The sequence below is a fragment of the Tricharina praecox genome, assembly GCF_024521635.1.
Source record: "Tricharina praecox strain CBS 144465 chromosome Unknown BZA05scaffold_27, whole genome shotgun sequence".
Taxonomy (NCBI): Eukaryota; Fungi; Ascomycota; class Pezizomycetes; order Pezizales; family Pyronemataceae; genus Tricharina; species Tricharina praecox.
In genome coordinates this window covers 494,050-512,828 of record NW_026250429.1, presented here as the reverse complement: position 1 = coordinate 512,828, position 18,779 = coordinate 494,050, and the positions used below count along the sequence as shown (strand labels likewise).

The following is an 18,779-nucleotide window of genomic DNA, read 5'->3' as shown; positions in this document are numbered from 1 at the left end:
GGGCACAGGTGAGATCGTTTTCACATACTCGCAGATTTCGAGCCGAGTCGTGTCGAGTCGGGGATGTTCGCGTTGTTTGGGTGCGCCGGGTCGGATGCGCGATAGGATTTGGGGCGTGCGGATTGTGGCGGTGGTGGTGGCCCTAGGTACTAGCACCGAATACCTAGTGCCAAGTGGGTAGACAGGACAGGACAGGAGCTCGAGCTCGGACTCGGGGCGATGCATATCTTTAGCACTACCATATGTAGAGTACCAGGGAACAACACCGGGAAACAACACCGGGAAACACACAGCTGTTGGTTGGTCGCCCGTCGCCCCAATGAGCTGCTCCTCCCTCCACGGCTGGCAATCCAAACGTTTCTTCTTCCCCTGGGACTCGAGCAGAACTGAACTGCAGCCCGAGCTCGACATGTTGTGGGTTCGCATCCTATTTCCGGATTCTATCTGTCCGGGGAGCGCTCCGTGGGTAGTGATGGGTCGTTGGGCTTATCTTCGCCGCTCGCCGCTCGAGTGAACGCGCACGCGTGGGTGCGTGAGAGAGTGAGAGAAAGAAAGAAAGAAAGAGAGTGTGTGTATGCGAGACGTCATGCCGCCGCGGAAAATCACATGTACATAGCAAGATGATGCTCGCTCGCATCAGTACATCGAGATATTGCCCGCGCGGAGGGTGTTTTTCCTTCGATGCTTATGCTAGGCGCATCCATCCGTCAAGATGAAGATGTGGGGGGAGGGGGGTGCATGTTATGTTCCTTCCGACATTGAAATTATTGTAGCTACATGTAGACAGCCGGCATGCCAGCTTAACAGCAGCGATGGCGATGGACTGCGGCGTGCATATAGTGACTTCTTCTGCTCCTTCTGCTTCTTCGTCCTATCTTTTTCTGCTTCTTTAATTTCTAAGTTTCTCTTTTTCTTCTCGTTCATCTTCATCTTCTTCTGCAAGATACCGCACTCATGTTAGTCCATCTGCCGGAGAAGGAAGAGCAGGGACACCAGGTCGACAGAAAGCGGAAAGTCGTGGTATTATTGGCCCAATTCCATCTAATCAGAGTTGGCTGGGGTGCTGGGTGCCACGTTAGCCGTGAAATAAGGGGAGCAAGGGCCACCACCGGTCGGCGGCGACTGCACGGAGAAAGGCGACAGGCTCCAGAGTTAGTTTTTTTGAAGGTGCTGGGTTTGCGTTTGCGGAGCGAACAACCACAAGAGCGGAGGGCGGAGAGGGTGGCGACGGAGACGGGCGGGGTGGCGACTGGAGGGAGACGGACACGCAGCAGCGACAGCGACAGCGACAGCGACGGCAACGTGCATGGCGGAGAGGAGGAGGAGGACGATGTGGATGGATGGATCGATGCTCTTGTGGACGCTCTTGTGGATGCAACGCGGCGAGGTGGCGGCGCTAACTCCTAGAGTAACTAAACCGTCCAGATGTCTGTCTAGGTCGGGATGGCAAGTGGTTCACGCCGCGAGGATGGCCTTCTTCCCCCTGCTTCTCCGCTGACCGCTGCCCACCACCAGCAACAGCACCACCAACCACCACCTCCACCGCTTCCACCACCACCTTCACCTCCACCCCAGGTCTACCGCAAACGACTCCCACCGCCATCCCATCCCCCAAGAAGACCATTTTCCGATTTTCCCGCCGTCCACTTCCTCTGCAGACTAGCGTCCAACCCACCCCCGTCCTCACTCCCCCTTCCACCCCGTCCCTTCCCGTCTTCTCTGCGTCTCTTCCCCCTACCTCGCCTCCGAGCACATACAACCCCCCCAAGTACTCTACATACTACCGAAATCTCATCTCCTTCCTCTCACTCTCACTCTCTAATCCCGTCCTCGCTGCTTGCCGGCTTGCTGGCGCTGCTGACTCTCTTGTGCTCCCACAGTTCCACCCCTTCCCTTCGTTCCTTCGTTCCTTCCTTCTTCCTCCTCCCTCCACCTCCACGTCCACCTCCCTCCCCCTTCCGCTCTCTCCCGCCACACACACCCGCACACCTCACCTCACCCACACCCCAAAACAAAAAACTTATCCCTTCCGCCGTTCTCGTCTCTCGCTTCCCTTGCCGCACACACCCCCCTCCCCCATCACCTTCAATACCACGGCCACTTCAAACTACAAACTACAAACTACCATCACAACCACCACCTAATACCACCACTCTCCCCAGCCCCCATCCACCTCTCCTCCCCCCGTCTGCTCCTACAGCCTCGCCAACCCCGTCATTCACAACAGGTACTAGACATACTGCTTCGTCTTAGCTGCTCCTAGCTTCCTCTTCTACTCCTGTTCATAGCATTGGGCTTGGCCCCTAGTAGCTCCTGGTATGTCGTTCCGGTCCTGTCATGGTTCGCGTTGCCATCTCTCGTCTCTGAAAGGGATAGCCGTGAGGTTGCTTTTTCGTAACGAGGGCGAGAGAGCGAGAAAAAAATCACAAGAGCTACATACCACTCGATCCTCGATCACTCTCTCCCTCCCTTCTCCCTTTCTTTCTTTCAACTCGCAATATTACGCGTGACATTCTCCGTCTCTTACCCTTGCTGACGTTCACCCCCCCTTCGTTTCAACAGTCTCCGTCGGTAGAACCCCAATTCTCGGCATCCGTCTTTACCTACCCTTCACACCACCTCTCACCAAACATCGCCACCCCTCCCCCCTCCCCAACACGTCGCCAACTTCCTCGATATCCACCGCGACCAAAGTCCAGCGAAAAAAACAAATCGTCGAAGTGTAATCCGATCGCCTGGTTGTCTGCAGCAAGTACCATACGATGGCGTCCTCATCATCGAATGTTGTGGGCGTCCACTACCGCGTAGGGAAGAAGATCGGTGAGGGATCGTTCGGTGTCATCTTCGAGGGCACGAACCTTTTGAACAACCAGCAGGTGGCCATCAAGTTTGTAAGTTTGCCTCTCTACGGATCCGGCGTTGCTTCCTCGTGGTGGTTGGCTGACATTCACCCCCTTTTTTTTCTTTCGATCAGGAACCGAGGAAGAGCGATGCGCCTCAACTAAGAGACGAGTACCGAACATACAAGATCCTCGTGGGATGCCGTTAGTTAACCCCAACTCCCTCTCCACCTTTTCGCTGGATTGCCTGGCTCGTGCACCGTTGCTCGATTACTTACACGTCTTGTTTCAGCGGGAATTCCAAATGTCTACTACTTTGGCCAGGAGGGACTACACAACATATTGGTTATTGACCTGCTGGGACCGAGTTTGGAGGACCTGTTCGACCACTGCAACAGGCGATTCTCGATCAAGACCGTCGTGATGGTGGCAAAACAGATGGTACGTCCAGCCGACGCGCCGGCAACCTGCATGATTGAGTGATTATTGACGTCGCACTAGTTGTCACGAGTACAAACCATACACGAGAAGAACCTGATCTACCGCGATATTAAGCCCGACAACTTCTTGATCGGACGGCCAGGCTCGAAGGCTGCCAATGTGATCCACGTCGTCGACTTTGGTATGGCCAAGCAGTACCGAGACCCCAAGACGAAGCAGCACATTCCTTATCGGGAACGCAAGAGCTTGTCCGGAACCGCGCGTTACATGAGCATAAACACCCATCTGGGACGCGAACAGTCGCGACGAGACGATTTGGAGGCGTTGGGCCATGTTTTCATGTACTTTCTGCGAGGTGGACTCCCTTGGCAGGGGTTGAAGGCTGCTACCAACAAGCAGAAGTACGAGAAGATCGGAGAGAAGAAGCAGACCACTCCCATCAAGGAGCTTTGCGAGTCGTTCCCTGGTACGTTTCGGTCGATCCCATCCCCCTCCCACCTATCGTGTCGATCCCGTTGCTGATGTCATGGCGTAGACGAGTTCAACCAGTACTTGAGCTACGTTCGCAACCTCGGTTTCGAGGACACGCCCGACTACGACTTCTTGCGTGATCTTTTCACACAGGCGTTGAAGAACAGTGGGGAGGTGGAGGATGGCGAGTACGATTGGATGAAGCTGAACAACGGTAAGGGTTGGGAAGCCATCTCGAAGCATTCCGCACACTACCATCATGGCCAGAGCCCGAACCACGCCACGACGGCAGGGGAGCTTCGACACGTTCCTCCCGCACAGGTCCGCCAACCTAACTCAGCCATCCCGTCCGGCCGTTTAAACGCCCCGCAACCCCCGCCCCCATCGCCAGGCAAACAGATGGGTATGAAGCGAGGCGAAGGGCGAAGCGTTCAAAACGCTCCCCAAACCAAACGACCGAACGTCGCGGCGGGGGGCCTACAACAGCCGGTGATGGGAACGCCGAACCCGAGCACTCAGGCTCAGTTCCAACCGTCAACGACCAACCTGCCTCAAGCCGCTAGGGGACAGTCACCTCAAGCGTTGAATCAGCAAAGTCACCAGAGCCGAGGCAACGCGGAAGATGGCTCGACCAAGAAGACAACTTGGCAGAAGATACAGGGTGTGTTCTGCTGCGGAATGTGATTGGCATGTGGCTCCCGCTCGCTCGTGTACGGGGCGGTCCGCAACAACTTGTCCCAATGGATCTAATAATGAGAGTTGGCCTGCTAATTACAAACCCAATTCCCACGTTACATTTCTCTTTGTCACCTGTTTAATATTACCCTCTGTCTTCAGCTGCGTTTCCCTTTTTTTTCTTTTGCGATTCCTTCTCGACTATCCTTACACAACGTTGACGACGACACGAATCCGAAAACCACATTTGGCGCGCGTGGACAGGCGGAAGAAAGGGGCTAGCAACCTTTTGAACCGTTTTGGTTGTTTTCTTTTTTCTTTGTTTTTCCCCTACCTTTTTTCCATACTTTTTTTTTCCTTTTCCTTTACTTTCCTTGATTCTACCAATTAGAGGACGATGATCTGCAACGGGAATGGATTAACATCAATTGACGGGGTTGGTTGTTGCTAAATCGCCTTTTTTTATTGTGTTTGGCATAGCGTGAATTTATATCCGGAAAGACGCGCTTTTGTGTTGTTGCGTGTGCTGCTGCTTTTGTTTGTTCTTTGCCGAGGCTGCTGCGATGGAATCAACGGGGCTCTCTCTACTGGTCTGCGCTTGGTGTTTTCTCTTTCTTGCTGTTTTTTTATTACTTTCTTCCTGCTGTTGTGGCCTATAGTACCCCGAGGGAAAATGGATGGATGAATCTCGGATGTATGGATGGACTGGAAAGGATTGGGCCGCGATGGATGGATGGATGGATGGATTGGGGGGGATTGGGGGGGGGGGGGATGGGGTTGGGGGGGTGGGGGCTTCAATTGTTTTCACACTCGCTACTCTTCTCTTCAGTGGTTGCGTGCCGAGTGTTTATACGAAACTTTTTTACTCGTTTTTTTTTGTTACGCTTGATATTGTTATTTTTTCCTGTTGCATTTTTTTTTTATTATTTCGATATCATTATCTCTCTTTTTTCCTTTGCCTTTGCATGAGTGACTCAGGAGGGGTAAGCATGTGTTTTTGCCCTTTGCCATGAGTGAGCATGAGTGACTGGGGAGGGGTGATGAGGAGGGGTGTGGCGGGGGGTGAGTAATGAATGTGTTCGAGTCGAGTCGATGGCGATGTGGGAAGGTGGAAGATGGGGAAGTGGGAAGGTGGAGTGGTAGTGGTGGTGGGGTACGCATGGAAGGAACGGGATGGGATAGGAAGGGAATGGGAAGGAAAGGGAAAGGGAACTGGGAGGTGGAGGGGAAGGGAATGGGAAGGGAAGGAAAGGAAAGGGAACGGGTAGGTGGAGGGAATAGGAAGGGAACGGGCAGGTGGAGGGAATGGGAACAGGGCGGTAGGGGAAGGGGTGGTGGAGGTGGGTTGGGGAGGAGGAGAGGAAGTGTAGATGGATGAGATGTGATGTCCGTGTCGACGCGGGCTGCGTCTTAATGTGTTACTTGGTTCTACTTACTCAACTTTTCTATCTTACGCATTGCATGCAACTTGTGTCGGTCTGTCTAGTGGTCTGTCTCTGGTGGTAATAAAAGTTTATGACGATGAAGTCTGAAGTCTGAATGTCGAATCGAGGCTGTGATACAAAGCGTGGGGTGTGGGAACATCCACACTCCACCCAGTGTTTTCTCCGTCGTCCAAGATATTTGTCGAACTTTCCTCGTCCTACACAGTGAAGTGGCGAGGGCGGAATAGCGAGACGGAATGGGGTCTCAAGGCTCGTGAGGCGCAAGATGCGGCGACTCCGAGGTGCCTCTCGAGTCCTAGGCGACACCCATGGTCACTATCACTCGATCATCGACTTCACTCGATCAGTGACTGGATGCCCGTCGATATACCTTCCACTCCGTCCGATTGTTTCGCCATAGTCTAGATACCTCGGCTGCATGCGATATAAAACAGGAAAATCTCTCTCTCTCTCTCTCTCTCCGTCCCATTGGACAGACGGTGGGTAGGAGTATTGGCTGCTGAATACGCGTGCGATCGGGCCAATCCCCTCCCCGTCTCATCGGATATACTATAGCTACGGCCTACGGGTGTACTCTACTGGTAGCTAGAGCTATACAACGAAAATGTACCTATAATCCTCACGTCCAACGGCCCCCTCCACGCTCGAGGCTCGCCAGTGGTGCTTACTGCTCACTGCTTCGCCGCCATATTGCACTTTCACCCATCCCATCCCGTAGCATAGCTACTTATACAGCATGTTCGTTTCCCGTGCCAGCACATTGTCTGCAATAGTTATGTGTTCTATGATGGTATAAACAAATAACTGCTCGCTGCTCGCTGGACGCAGTGCTGACTAGAGTAGAGTAGAGTGACCATCTTGATCTTGAATGGCCTCTTGCGACTTGATTTGGTGGCTAGCTGTTTGGTTAGGGTTGGTAGTACTATCGTCCAATCGGCCGAGAGTGGTTCGGTTTCGCGGCTTCAACTACTCTACACTACACATATTTAAGTAGATACGCATAGGATGCAGGTAACTGCGGAAATCCAAGCTTATGTTGCTACTTTGCTGTCCCGCTCAGCCATAGCCTGCCATCGAAGGAAGGGCTGTGATGCATAGTAGTCTAAGCTGTGGGCGAGATGGAGATACCTAGGCGGTGAATGAAACTTCTTCAAACATCACCAGCACCTACCTACCTACCTACTTTCTTACATGTACATGTACCTATAAGTATAGTCGAGTGCTCGAGTACTCCCCGACTACCTCAGATGTCAGATATCGCACTCGCTTCCCTCGTGGATCCGAAAATATCGGTATCCAGATCTACCTAGGTACCATGTACCTATCCGACTTTCAAGTTCCAAGCATCATCTCGCGAGTCGATACGCCTGTTGAGAACTTGAGAAATAGCGGAGTTGGGCATTGCTTTGATTTGCATTACTTGCTTGCCTGAAATTGAAAACCCTCAGGTTCGGGCAGACATATCTTGTCTCGTAGGATGAATGAGACTCACCGGTACACGTAAAATGGCGGTTGGAAATAAGAGGGAAGCCCGATGTCGTGGGTTTTTCACTAGTGAACTGCTTGGTGCTGTCCTCGTCCGTAGGTTAACTAGAGGGAGGTATTTGGGCTGAGGCTGAGGCTGTGGGATTTACGTGCACTCCGTCATTTGGCACAGATCTTGACCATGCCTTAGACTTGGTGTGGATAGGTGCTAGGTAGGCTGAATGAACATAACGAGGCGCAGAGGATGCAATACAGCCTGCAGCATGAATTCTGGCGTCGGCCTAGGTATTTCTAGGATGGAAAGTCCATTGCTACATAGACGTCACGACTCACGTTCGACGATGCCCCAGCAGCCTGCAGGCGAGACGTGAAAAGGTATTCCAAAGTCATCGCAATCTCTTACATCCTCTCTCACTCATGCACATCATCCGCTAAGTAGGTCGATCCATTATCAATACAAATCCCCCACGCCATGCCCCCCTAGCACTCCTTGCACAACTAAAAGCAAAATCTAAATCTACTCCATGGTAACATCGCCATCCGCATCCTCCTCCTCGTCCTCCTCGTCATTCATCCGCCTCGTCTCCTCCTGCGCCTGAGCGTCCATACCATGGAACCAAGCCTGCATGTCACCCTTGGCCATGTGTCTCTTGAGGCGTCTATTCTCCTCAGAGAGATCATGAGCGAAGGCAAGAAGCTCCTCTTCGGTTGCGCCTGGGAAGCGGGCTCGGATCTCGTCCGTGTTCTCGGACCAGAGGCATGCTTCGGGACTCAGAGGCTGGAAGGGAGACCTAGATTCGAATAGGCCGTTTTGGTAGCAGTACACCAGCGTGGTAAAGACGCTGGTTTGCCGGGAGAGCTCGGTTACATCTTCGTCGGTGCGGCCGCGGGTGGATATTATGTGGGTCCAGCTAGCGATGCAAGTTAGTATGAGGGAGTGAGTGATGTGAAAGGAGGCACACGTACTCATCGCGTAGATAACATCTTCGCCAGATCGTCGCCTCGACGAACTGTCTCTGAGCTTTCGGCAAGCCGGCCAAACCAAGCGCATTGAGAGCCATACCGAATGACTCACCCTCCATCAGAGGGCCATCAGTCGGCTCCATGATCGTGAGCAACTCGACCAGATCCTCAACCTTGAGCACCTTGCCCGAGACCAGCTCCCTGAATGCATGACGGAATACCTCTTTCGTGGCTGGGCTCTTCCTGACCTTCCTGCCGTACTCGTCGGTGCCGAGTTGTACGGCCGCGTCAACGTCGATGGCGCTGTGGGTGATGTCCTTAACGATCGCATACAGTTTCTGCTGGATTTTGATCAACTCCAATTTCGTGTCGTATTGATCCAGCTCTTCTTCCACGTCGTCCTCAGTCGCACCTCTGTTTTCGAGAGCGGCCAACTTCGCAAGCTTGCCAATGGAGAGTTGGATTTGCTGATTAAGCAACAGACCCTCTTTCTGTGCAGCTACCGACAAGAGTGTGTTGGCAGCAGTCTCGTAGTCGCCGAGACCCACGTCGTGAATCCAGGAAACTTTTGCGTACTTGGGATCCTTGCGGAGGAACGGCGTCAAGTACCTCTCGCGCCAGCCGTCAAAGTCGCCGAGAAGAGTGTACAGCATGTTGTTTTCGACCAGGTATTCGTACAGCGGCATGGCAAAATCCCCACCAAACCGCTGGAAATAGCTCTCCAGTCTGTCACTTATTGCCTCTATTTCTTCCGTGAATGGCTCCGAATCCTCCTGCTTCGTTGTCGCCTCCTTGATGGCAATTTCGTTCTTCTTAAGTTCGCCATAGCAAATCTCCACCAGAGTCTTAAAGTCCTCGTAATCTTCCGCGATGCGATAAGCTGAGTCCAACTCCCCGTATGTGACCAGAGGCTTAATCCATTCACCACGGGTGGCCTCATATCGCTCGCGCACGTACTTCGCCTCTTCAACAAACTCCTCTCCCGCAACCCCAATCTGTTGCTCGCCCCAGGTCGCTCGTTCCAAGAAGGCCTTACAGGTGGTTTCTGCCAGCAGGACGAGCTGTAAAACCATGGTTTGGAATACTTCGTTGCGCTTTACATCATCGGATGGTCCTAGGAAGGTTCGCAATATAGCCTCGCTGACAAGATATTGCTGTGCCAAGGCCTCGAGGAGGCTCGTCTCGCTAGTCCATGGTGCCATGTATCCCTTGGAAACCCGGAGAAACCCATTCTTACCGACGCCATTCTCTCCCGCGAGGCCGTACGAGGTTGCAGACTCCGCTCGGAATTCCCAGGCCTTCTTAAGTGCACCAAGAACCAAGTCGTTCGCCTCGCAATCGGCAATGGCGAAGGCCAGCCTGTTCTGCTTCCCCTGGTTGGGCAAGCTAGCATAGCCTTTCTTGACGCTGTGAAGTAGCCGCCCGATATCCTGAACCCCACGTTGGAACCACGCTCGAGTAGGATCGTTGCTAGCAGCTACATCGGTGTCGTCCGGAGGGAATTCTGCTGCGATGACGGCCTCCAACACACCATCCGCCTCGGTGGGGTCTTCCCGTAGGCGTTCGTTTCGCACATCCCAGAGAGCGCCTGCAGCTTCGCACTTCTCGGCATCTTGGAGAAGTCGCCAGCGTACTCCTTTTGAAACGCGACCGAACGCTCCCGTCTTCAGGTGTGTCATGAGATTCCGCAAGTGTGTCGATCTCATCTCAAGGTGGCTTCCGAGTGATGGTAGCATCGTCGGCATATATGGCGACCTGGAGCAGAGGATCTCTCGGCTAACCTCAAGCGCTGCTTCCTCCAGCTCCTCAACCGGGAATTTGACCTCGCGCCGTCCAGAGAAGTTGAGGGGATTCTAAACGATATTAGTTTTGCAGACGGGTAGATTTGAATGGTTCTTACATCACGCTTTGTTCCAAAGAAGACGGCCTGCTCCAGCTTGCTCTTCACTGTAACAGGGGCGGTGACCGTGGCATGTCCGATGTCGAAAGCCTCCACTCTGAGGATGCCAGCCCCCTTGGCAACCAACACAACTCCTGGATTCTTGATCCGCCTGATGTGACCCTGATCTGATGTAAACGAGGCCTCGCCACCCACCAAGTCGTCACCCACGCCCTCCGAACCACTTCCAACAATTTCAATGTGAAGGTCACTTCGGAAATCAATGACATCTTCAAATGCACCCTGATCTTCGCCATCCATCCCCCGCTCTCGTGTTAATCCAGAGATCACCACGACTGCCTTGCCAAACACCACAAAAACGGTCTTCTTCGGTGAAGGGAAATACAGCTTCGGCGACGTGCTAGTCTCCCAGCCCGTAGCGTACGACTTGATGACGTGAACACTGCCCACGATGGAACTTCCACTGGCCAGAACATCCAAGGAGACCAGAGCATAGGTCGCGGAGTGATTGTTGGTTGACATCATACCCGTCAGTACTAGGAGGCGGACAGCATCTTCCTGGCCCGGAATTCCGCTGTCGACGTAACTGGCAACTTGAAAGTCGATCACATGTAGTCCGTCTATGTTCTTCCCTTGGAGAGCCTTCTCGCCTGAGAGGGCAGTCTGGATCTGCACCCGCAAGTCCACATCTGTCGTATTGGCGTAATTTCCGGACCGGTTGATATGCCACCGAGAGAAGATTCCGCGCTCCGTGCAAACAAGGACCTCCCGTTCGCCCATGCGTAAGGATTTTCCAGAACGTACAGCCGCAATATCCCGACGATTGCTGCCAGCCCTCAAAGCACCAAGCAAACCGCCCAGACCAGTGGTTCCCCTCATGATGGTTACCGTCACCCCGGGTCGTCCTGCAGCGTCTCTCAGCGCCAAGTGCGCAAGTCTCCCAGAGCTCGTAGAAATAATGAATCCTGCCGGTTCCGCATTGCACACCGATGTGATGATCTCGTTGGACATTGTTGGCACCTTGCCCTCGACACCTCGTCTCTTCGCAAACAGACCCTCCGATACCGCACTACCGACGGCATCCCAGTAGGCTATCCGACCGGTCATGGGCATGATCACAACAAGCCCGGGCTCTTGGCTGTTGGCCGAGGGCGAAACCAGCGCTCCGAGCGGGAAGGGAGCATTCGCGTCTGCTGGTCCTTCGCGCGGCAGGGGGAACGAGAAGGTGAGTGGTAAGGCGTGGGGTACGGTGTATTCCCATACGTAGGCACAATCGTGGGAAAGTAGGAGGGCATAGCGGTGGGCGGAATCGGTGGAAGCTGTAACGCGTATGTTGTTTGCTGTTCCCTAAGTCAACTAACGGACCCAGTGCGCATACCACAGGAAAGAGAATCATACAAGCACTCTCACTAAGAATCTTCGGCAGCCCAGGAAGTTTGGAGACCCGGTATTTTTCGTTTTTGGTCTACACATTTAGTAAACATCCGTCGCGCGAAGCCAGATCAAGGCGCACACACCAAATCAGTCGAACTGCCATCCTGCTCTTTTCCGCCCAGTCCAGTAGATTGCTTTCGGATTAAAGAAACGTCTGCACTGGCGTTCGTTACGCTCTCCGAATCCTGCCGTAGTAGAATCACCGAGTCTTCCTTGGTGCTGCCGGCAACAGACAGGCCACTGGCTGATCTCTCATGACGCTGCTGTACCCTAGAGGTCGGACGCGACGGCCGCGGTCTTCTGCTACGTGCGGCTGGGTTGAGTGGAATATCTCCAGAGTGTGGTTGCGGTGAGAACATGGTGATTGTGGTGTATCGATGCGAGCTGTGGTGGTAGGAAGACGTGAGGCAGCGGTGATTGTTTTGTCGGTCGCGGGCGCGCAGCAGCTTAAGGCTTGGCTAGCTCGCACGTGACTGAGAGTACACTTCACAAATAACCACTCGGAATCGTAAAGTGTGTCTAGGACGCTAAGCTGGATATAGGAAAACCGTACTAAGTCTTCAAAACTTCTCACTCGCTTTAGCCACCGAAAAAAGAAAGTACTCCCCCGTATTCACCAGCTAAAGCCCTTCTAGTTCCTTACCTCGACCTCCACCTTCTTCTCCTCCTTTTTCCCCTGCACCCAGACCAGCGGACGCTTGCAGTCCATGAACTCATCAATCATCTGAGGAGTCACCTGTTTCCGTCTAGCCTGGAAACCACCAACGTACTCTTGCAGCACAGCAATACAGCGCTGTTTCATTTCGCCAGTCAAAAGCTCGCCGCTCTTGTATGTCGTCCGCAACGTCTCCAACTCTTCGTCATCGTCCAAAAAGAACGACAAGAATTGGAACGGCACATCGACATCAGGATTTCCACCCAGCCGCCTGTGTTCCTCGGCAGTTTCCTGGCCACCGGAGAAAGCGTATCTGTTGATTTTCTTCTTGATTTGGTTGGCGGTATCGGACATGAAGATGGCGGAAGAATCAATTGACGCCGACATCTTGGAGCCTGGGCCTCCGAGCGCTGGGAAGAATTGCGAGTGGATCAAAGAAGGCTTCTGGTATTTCAGGCGCTGTGCTACATCACGGCATAGGCGGAAGTAAGGGTCTTGGTCGATGGCGCAGGGAATCAAAGCGGGAATGTCGCGGACACTGCTGTGGGTACCGAAGATATGGGGAAAGGTCGTAGCGAAGGAGGTGGAGGCTTGGATTGAAGCGAAGTGGAGCTTTCCAATGTTGTCACTACGCGGTAGTCACGGGTCAGCTTGCTTGTTGCTCTGGCAATCACTCGGTACGAGATATATGTCATAGAGAGTTGTGCGGGGTGTGCAGAGACACTGGAGCCTGAGATGGGTTACAGGGATATTTATTGGCCTCATCGCACAACGTATGACTTTGAAAAGGAAAGGGAACATACGCATCCGTAAAGCCAAAAGTGCTCTTGGCCTGATTGGTAGTGATACAACGAGAGACTTTGACCACGTTCTCGTAAAAAGCGCCGCCCATGAAGTCGAAGTCGCTGAAGATAAAGGTCTTCTTAACATCGAAACCCACAGCAATGATGTCAGCTGCATTCTGTCGCGTAAACTTCTTGACGTCCGGAATAGTGAGTTGTTGCTTGAAAAGGAACTTCTCGTCGTCCGTAAGCATGATGACGAGCGGTACGTCGAAAACGTCTTGAAGCCACCTGACAGGAACGGTCTCATTAGCCCTCTTCCGTCGCTGTCCAAGGTAAGTCATACTTGGTAAACTGGAAGGGAATCATGTGTCCAAGGTGCATGCTGTCACTACTGGGACCGCGACCGGTGTAGAGAAAGAACGGCTTTCCCGCCTCGTAGCGGTCGAGGATCCTCTCGAAGTCGCGGTGGGAGAAAAACATGCTCCGCCGAAGCAGGACATGAGGACGGTGACCGGTGACCTTCTCGAAGCGCTCCAGGAGCTCCGGAGAGATACGCTTCGTGCCAAACTGGTTGATGAGCTTGTCATAGTCGATCGCAGCGACCTTTCCGTCTTCAAGCACCTCGCCCTGCACGTCCCACGGCGTAATGTTTTGACCTTTCGTCGCAGCGGCCGCATCGGCGGCGGCAGCGGGAACATCGACTTCTTTATGCGGTAAAACAGCGGGCTGAACCGCAGGTGGTTGAGGGGAGTCGGCCATTGATGGTGGTATTGTGCTGTGAGTCGAGAGGTGCTTGGGCTATTCGGGTTCGCCGGTAGGTTGTGGTGGGGATGGTGGGGTCGGCGCTAGCGTTTTAATGACCGACTGACAGGCAATGCTTGGCAGACGCCTTGAGAGCTTCTGGAACGTTGTGTGACCTGTGTGAGCTCAAGATCCAAATACCATCTCCGCACCACCAACCACCACCAACCTACACATACGTATATAATTCCGTTTCGCCCGACAACAACGAGGAAAGGCTTCTACCATCCGGCTCGAGACTCTGCCGATAGCTTGTACTGTGCGTCATCCATCGCCCTAACCGAAGCTCTGATTCCTTCACCGACGGCAGCCACGACGGCTATTGCGCGTCACCAACAGACGACAACATGAGTGTTATCATGGGTACGTTCGGCGAATAGAACCTGTAGAGCCAATTGGATTGCCAGTGTTCAAGGAGCGGGCGCATTGAACGGAAGAGGACTCGAAGCTAACATGCGACACAGCGACTGCTGGTTACGACCATACGATCAGGTATGTTGCCATGTCCATCACGCGCTGCTGGCGGAACTCATACTAACCGGAGGCGCGTCCGAAGATTTTGGGAGGCTCTGTCGGGGATCTGCTCACGAACAATCCAGCACACCGACTCGCAAGTAAACCGACTCTGCATATCCCCGGACAAACGGTTCCTCGCAGCGGCGGGCCACACTACCGTCCGGTTATACGATATCAAGTCTTCCAACCCCAATCCTATCCTCCAGTTCGAAGGCCACACCAACAACGTTACGGGAGTCGGCTTCCACTGCGAAGGTAAATGGATGGTCACATCTTCGGAAGACGGAACGGTCAAGATTTGGGATACGAGGTCCGGTGTCGTCCAGCGTGACTATCCTCATGGATCGCCGGTCAACGACGTCGTCATACATCCGAACCAGGGAGAGTTGATATCGTGTGACCAGGCGGGGAATGTGAGGATCTGGGATTTGGGTGAAAATAAGTGCACGCACCAGTTGATACCAGAAGACGACGTTCCGGTGCGGAGTGTTACCGTGGCGACAGATGGCAGTATGCTTGTAGCTGGAAACAACCTAGTCAGTAGCATGCCTTCCTACAATTCCCCTTGGCTCCACGGTTGGCCTGACGAATGACTTTCCAGGGCAACTGCTACGTGTGGCGGATGATCCAGAACCGCGACGTTACACAACTCATGCCGGTCACCAAGTTTCAAGCGCACACCAAGTACATCACTCGGGTCCTCCTTTCACCCGATGTGCGACACCTCGCGACGTGTTCGGCGGACCACACCGCCAAGATCTGGTCCGTGGACGAGAAGAAGTTCACACTCGAGACCACACTACACGGGCACCAGCGATGGGTGTGGGACTGCGCATTCAGCGCGGACAGCGCCTACCTCGTAACTGCTTGCTCGGACCACTTTGCCAGGCTTTGGGAACTGAGCAAGTACGGAGTCGCCTCAACGGCAACCCCACCTCTCGTGAGACAGATGCTGATCGATGCCGGACACAGCCAACAGATCATCCGGCAGTACAACGGACACCATCGCGGAGCCGTTTGTGTGGCGCTTAATGACTACAGCGAGCGATGATCGGCCCGGTAATCCCATCTCGAGTATACTAAATCCACTCTTAGAATCGTGTAACGAGAGGTTGGGACTTGTGTGATGGCCGGTACGTACGACGGGGCATTTTGTTTAATCTGTGCCTTGACGGGGGGTGGAATCAAATGGCCAATACTGCTTTATAATGATTGAATGTACTTTTTGACGCAGAGATACCGATTTCCGATAGCAATTACAAAGGTCAATAGCAATGCCCAAATTTGCATGGTTCATTTCGGGTCACTCGGTACAGGGAATTGAGTGTACAACGTCAGAGCTGTTTACTAAGTATCATATGCGAGAAAGGCCGAATGGGACAATCAATTGATGTTCTCTCTCTCTCTCCCACTCTCTCTCTTCCACTCTCTCTCTCTCTCTCTATCCCACTCTCTCTCTTCCGCTCTCTCTCTCTCTCTCTCTCTCTCTCTCTCTTACTACCCATAACAGCAGCATCGATCCTCTCCATCGTACCAATGCACCCACATCTCTCCATTCCAGCACTGCCTCATTTCCTACTCTGCATTTGATCTTCAACTCTTCTTCGCCTTGGCCTAAACCCTTCTTCATTTCTCAATCTTGCTAGTCTAGCTATCTGTTGGACTCTGTGTGCCTATTTTGCTACCAGGATCTTTGATTTGTACCTTCGTCTACTTTCTTCCTCCGAAATGCCTCCCAAACATACCGCCCTCCTGGAGAAACAGCCCTCCAAACCCGCAGCCAACCCCGGGCAGAAGCACAAGAAGCGTCGTTTCCAAGTGTACCGCTCCCCAGATGCCCATGAACCAACTTCCGGCGCCACAGCCATTCGTTCCAGTATGCGCATTTCTCTTTCCTTCATATATGTCAATGAGTTCCAAGACTGACAGAACAGCCTACAACCCCGAGCCAGCGGGCGAGAACGTCCCGCCGCCAAAGCAGCCGGACAAAGATGATCCATTCACCGATACCCGCGCGTTCAAGGAGAGGAAGAAGATCCTCGGCGTGAAGACGACGAACGTGCCGCCTCGCCGGTCTGCTGCGAGGCAGGCAGGTGGTGTACCACCCCCAGCACCTACAATTCCACACCCGGCTCGGCAGGTAGGTGGTGTGGCACCGCCAGCACCTACAATTCCACGCCCGGCTCGGCAAGATGATCGTGTCCGCGGGAGGATGTTTCGTCCAGCAGCTGCTGCTGCACCCGCTGTCAAGGAAGAAGAGGAGGTATTTCCATCGTCTCCACCCGTTCTAGCACCTTCTGCGCCCGTCGCTCCACCTCCCGCTGTCAGGACTAGACATGTTCGGGGGAAGAAACCCCGCCCTGCAACCGCAGTCCCGGCCGACGAGGACCCGGCGATCTCCCCGCCTGCTACAGCAGCGGAGGTCTCCATCACGTCGAGGAAGCGGGTCATCACCGATGGAGACGTGGACGCCGTCATCGATGCGGGCCGTACCCCACTGGTTGTCATCCCCTCCTCACCACCTGTCCCCAGCGGCAATGCGGCAGATGAGGACGCTTTTATGTCCACTCCCGTTCGGCGGGGACTTCTACCTGTTCGCCTCATGGGCCGAGATACGGATGAACTTACGTTGCCGGATGGACGCTATGTTGTGAGTTACGATGGGGAGGATACTGTAGCCACGCAGGCTGCGCCTGATAAGGGTGCTGTTGTGGAGAAGGGGAAGCAGAGGATGCAGAGGAAGCAGGGGAAGCGGGAGCAAAAGAAGCATGCGATGTTCTCCGTGAGCCCAGTTGCACAGTTTACGCCGAGGGATGGGGTTCGCAAGAGGAAGCGGGTGGAGATTTTTGAGGAGAATGAGCAGCAGCAGGAGGAGGAGGAGGGGGAGGAGGATGCAGAGAGCGAATCCACCATCGCTCCTCCAGAGGACACCACCCGTGCCTCCGCCAGTACTTCCATGCCCGAGCCGGCCGTTGCGAAAAAGGACAGAACACTGAAACTCGCCAGTGTCACCATCAACACCGCCTCCCCCGCCGCCGCCGCCACGAAGACTGCGGCCAAAGCCGTTTCCTCCCACGTTTACGGCAAGAGGGTCAAGAGGGCGGCACCGGTGGAGACGGAGGCGGCACGCAAGATGTTCGTTTTCAGCGAGGACTAGCATGCGGATATGCTGTGAGAGGGATGGATGGATGAACTGGGGCTTGGTATTGGGCGCGAAACGGAGTGGCTTGACTGGACTTTGATGGACTCTAGCTTTGATTTGATGTGGTTCGGTTGCTGGGAATGATTTACATACGCTTGCTGACGGACTGGTGGACGGATGGACGGATGACGACGATACTGATGGCAATACTTGTTTTTTTTTGCTTTGACATGGCTTGCTTGCTTGCGTTATACCGATACCGATACTTACGATACTTGCTTTTGTTGCGTGCTGACTATATCCTAATCTGACGATGGTAATGGCGATGATTGATGATGATTGATGATGATGGATACGATATTGTTAACTTGCGTCTTACGTCTTGCTGACCCATACATACATACACCTTAATACCTGTTGTTGTGCTCGATGATGTTTGTGCTTTTCTGGTTTCATGTTTGCTGTTTCTCACTGGATTTACTTTGATTGGCGGTTAATGGTCTGTTGAGGACGGTGGTGCTAGTGGTGATTGTGATGGTGGTGGTGGTGATTGTGGCTATGGCTGTATTTTCCGTATGATGCCGATGCCGATGCTCCCTAGAAGAACGGCCCGGGAGGAGGCGAATAGTATTACTGAAAAATTGTGATTGCTTGGATTGCTCGGACTTGACCTCTACTAGGTATATCGTCTCATAATTAGGCACTCAAGTCGAATGGCCATTGAGGTTCCTTGTGCACCCACTGATCACGATATAGAACAGGGCTTAGAAGTTGGAAGTTGGAGGATCCCACACAGAAGAAGAAGCACGCAGAAGAAGAGTCACACAGAAGAAGAGTCACACAGAAGAAGAGTCACGCGAAAGAAGAGGCGCGAGTGCTGAAGAGTTGCGAGTGCTGGTGCATGAGCGAATCATGGCTGATGTTCTGTTCTGTTTTGTCGTGCAGCTACCATAGTGCTCGTAACTATCCATTCATCCTTGGGCTTCTAGTTGGTAGGCTCGTAACTACTTAGCCATTCATACTTGGGTGGAGTGTAGCGCTGTAGCTTCCAAGCTTCAACGGAGAGGGAAAGGGAAAGGGAAAGCGAAATGAAGCATGGCCGTAGTCGCCCTCCATCTTTCGTCGTTCCCTCTACCCCTACGCACACAGTTCACAGTTCACATACACAGAACCTAGCTGGGCACGCTCGTTCGCCTTCGGAGGCATTCCTCCTAATAATCTCACAT

At 53.5% G+C, this 18,779-nt stretch overlaps 6 protein-coding genes across 6 annotated transcripts; 4 read left to right on the top strand and 2 right to left on the bottom strand.

Moving 5' to 3' along the window:
- Positions 1 to 1,202: 1,202 nt before the first annotated feature.
- BZA05DRAFT_150576 (uncharacterized protein) lies at positions 1,203 to 3,226 on the top strand. Its single transcript, XM_051479003.1, has 4 exons — positions 1,203 to 1,664; positions 1,881 to 2,227; positions 2,563 to 2,891; positions 3,133 to 3,226. The coding sequence occupies exons 1-3, from the start codon at positions 1,444 to 1,446 to the stop codon at positions 2,724 to 2,726; spliced, it is 732 nt and encodes a 243-aa protein (XP_051336403.1). The 5' UTR covers positions 1,203 to 1,443; the 3' UTR covers positions 2,727 to 2,891; positions 3,133 to 3,226.
- Positions 2,763 to 4,663, top strand: BZA05DRAFT_459260 (kinase-like domain-containing protein; the record flags this gene model as incomplete). Its single annotated transcript, XM_051487630.1, has 5 exons — positions 2,763 to 2,891; positions 2,975 to 3,044; positions 3,133 to 3,281; positions 3,342 to 3,747; positions 3,817 to 4,663. The coding sequence occupies 5 exons, from the start codon at positions 2,763 to 2,765 to the stop codon at positions 4,434 to 4,436; spliced, it is 1,374 nt and encodes a 457-aa protein (XP_051336402.1). The 3' UTR covers positions 4,437 to 4,663.
- A 3,068-nt stretch (positions 4,664 to 7,731) lies between these two features.
- On the bottom strand, positions 7,732 to 12,082 carry BZA05DRAFT_150403 (Non-repetitive/WGA-negative nucleoporin C-terminal-domain-containing protein). The gene is made up of 5 exons (XM_051479001.1): positions 11,738 to 12,082; positions 11,619 to 11,685; positions 10,221 to 11,560; positions 8,324 to 10,173; positions 7,732 to 8,268 (listed from the first exon to the last, which is right to left on the bottom strand). Exons 1-5 carry the CDS (start codon positions 12,011 to 12,013, stop codon positions 7,875 to 7,877), a joined length of 3,927 nt encoding a protein of 1,308 aa, XP_051336401.1. The 5' UTR covers positions 12,014 to 12,082; the 3' UTR covers positions 7,732 to 7,874.
- Position 12,083: 1 nt separating this feature from the next.
- Positions 12,084 to 13,967, bottom strand: BZA05DRAFT_150407 (uncharacterized protein). Its single transcript, XM_051479002.1, has 3 exons — positions 13,438 to 13,967; positions 13,113 to 13,382; positions 12,084 to 12,937 (listed from the first exon to the last, which is right to left on the bottom strand). Exons 1-3 carry the CDS (start codon positions 13,851 to 13,853, stop codon positions 12,286 to 12,288), a joined length of 1,338 nt encoding a protein of 445 aa, XP_051336400.1. The 5' UTR covers positions 13,854 to 13,967; the 3' UTR covers positions 12,084 to 12,285.
- A 28-nt stretch (positions 13,968 to 13,995) lies between these two features.
- Positions 13,996 to 15,904, top strand: BZA05DRAFT_408526 (WD40-repeat-containing domain protein). Its single transcript, XM_051484718.1, has 5 exons — positions 13,996 to 14,258; positions 14,360 to 14,387; positions 14,452 to 14,947; positions 15,013 to 15,317; positions 15,384 to 15,904. The coding sequence occupies exons 1-5, from the start codon at positions 14,243 to 14,245 to the stop codon at positions 15,460 to 15,462; spliced, it is 924 nt and encodes a 307-aa protein (XP_051336399.1). The 5' UTR covers positions 13,996 to 14,242; the 3' UTR covers positions 15,463 to 15,904.
- A 235-nt stretch (positions 15,905 to 16,139) lies between these two features.
- BZA05DRAFT_448019 (uncharacterized protein) lies at positions 16,140 to 17,568 on the top strand (the record flags this gene model as incomplete). The annotated part of the gene is made up of 2 exons (XM_051487214.1): positions 16,140 to 16,287; positions 16,346 to 17,568. The coding sequence occupies 2 exons, from the start codon at positions 16,140 to 16,142 to the stop codon at positions 17,566 to 17,568; spliced, it is 1,371 nt and encodes a 456-aa protein (XP_051336398.1).
- Positions 17,569 to 18,779: the final 1,211 nt, after the last annotated feature.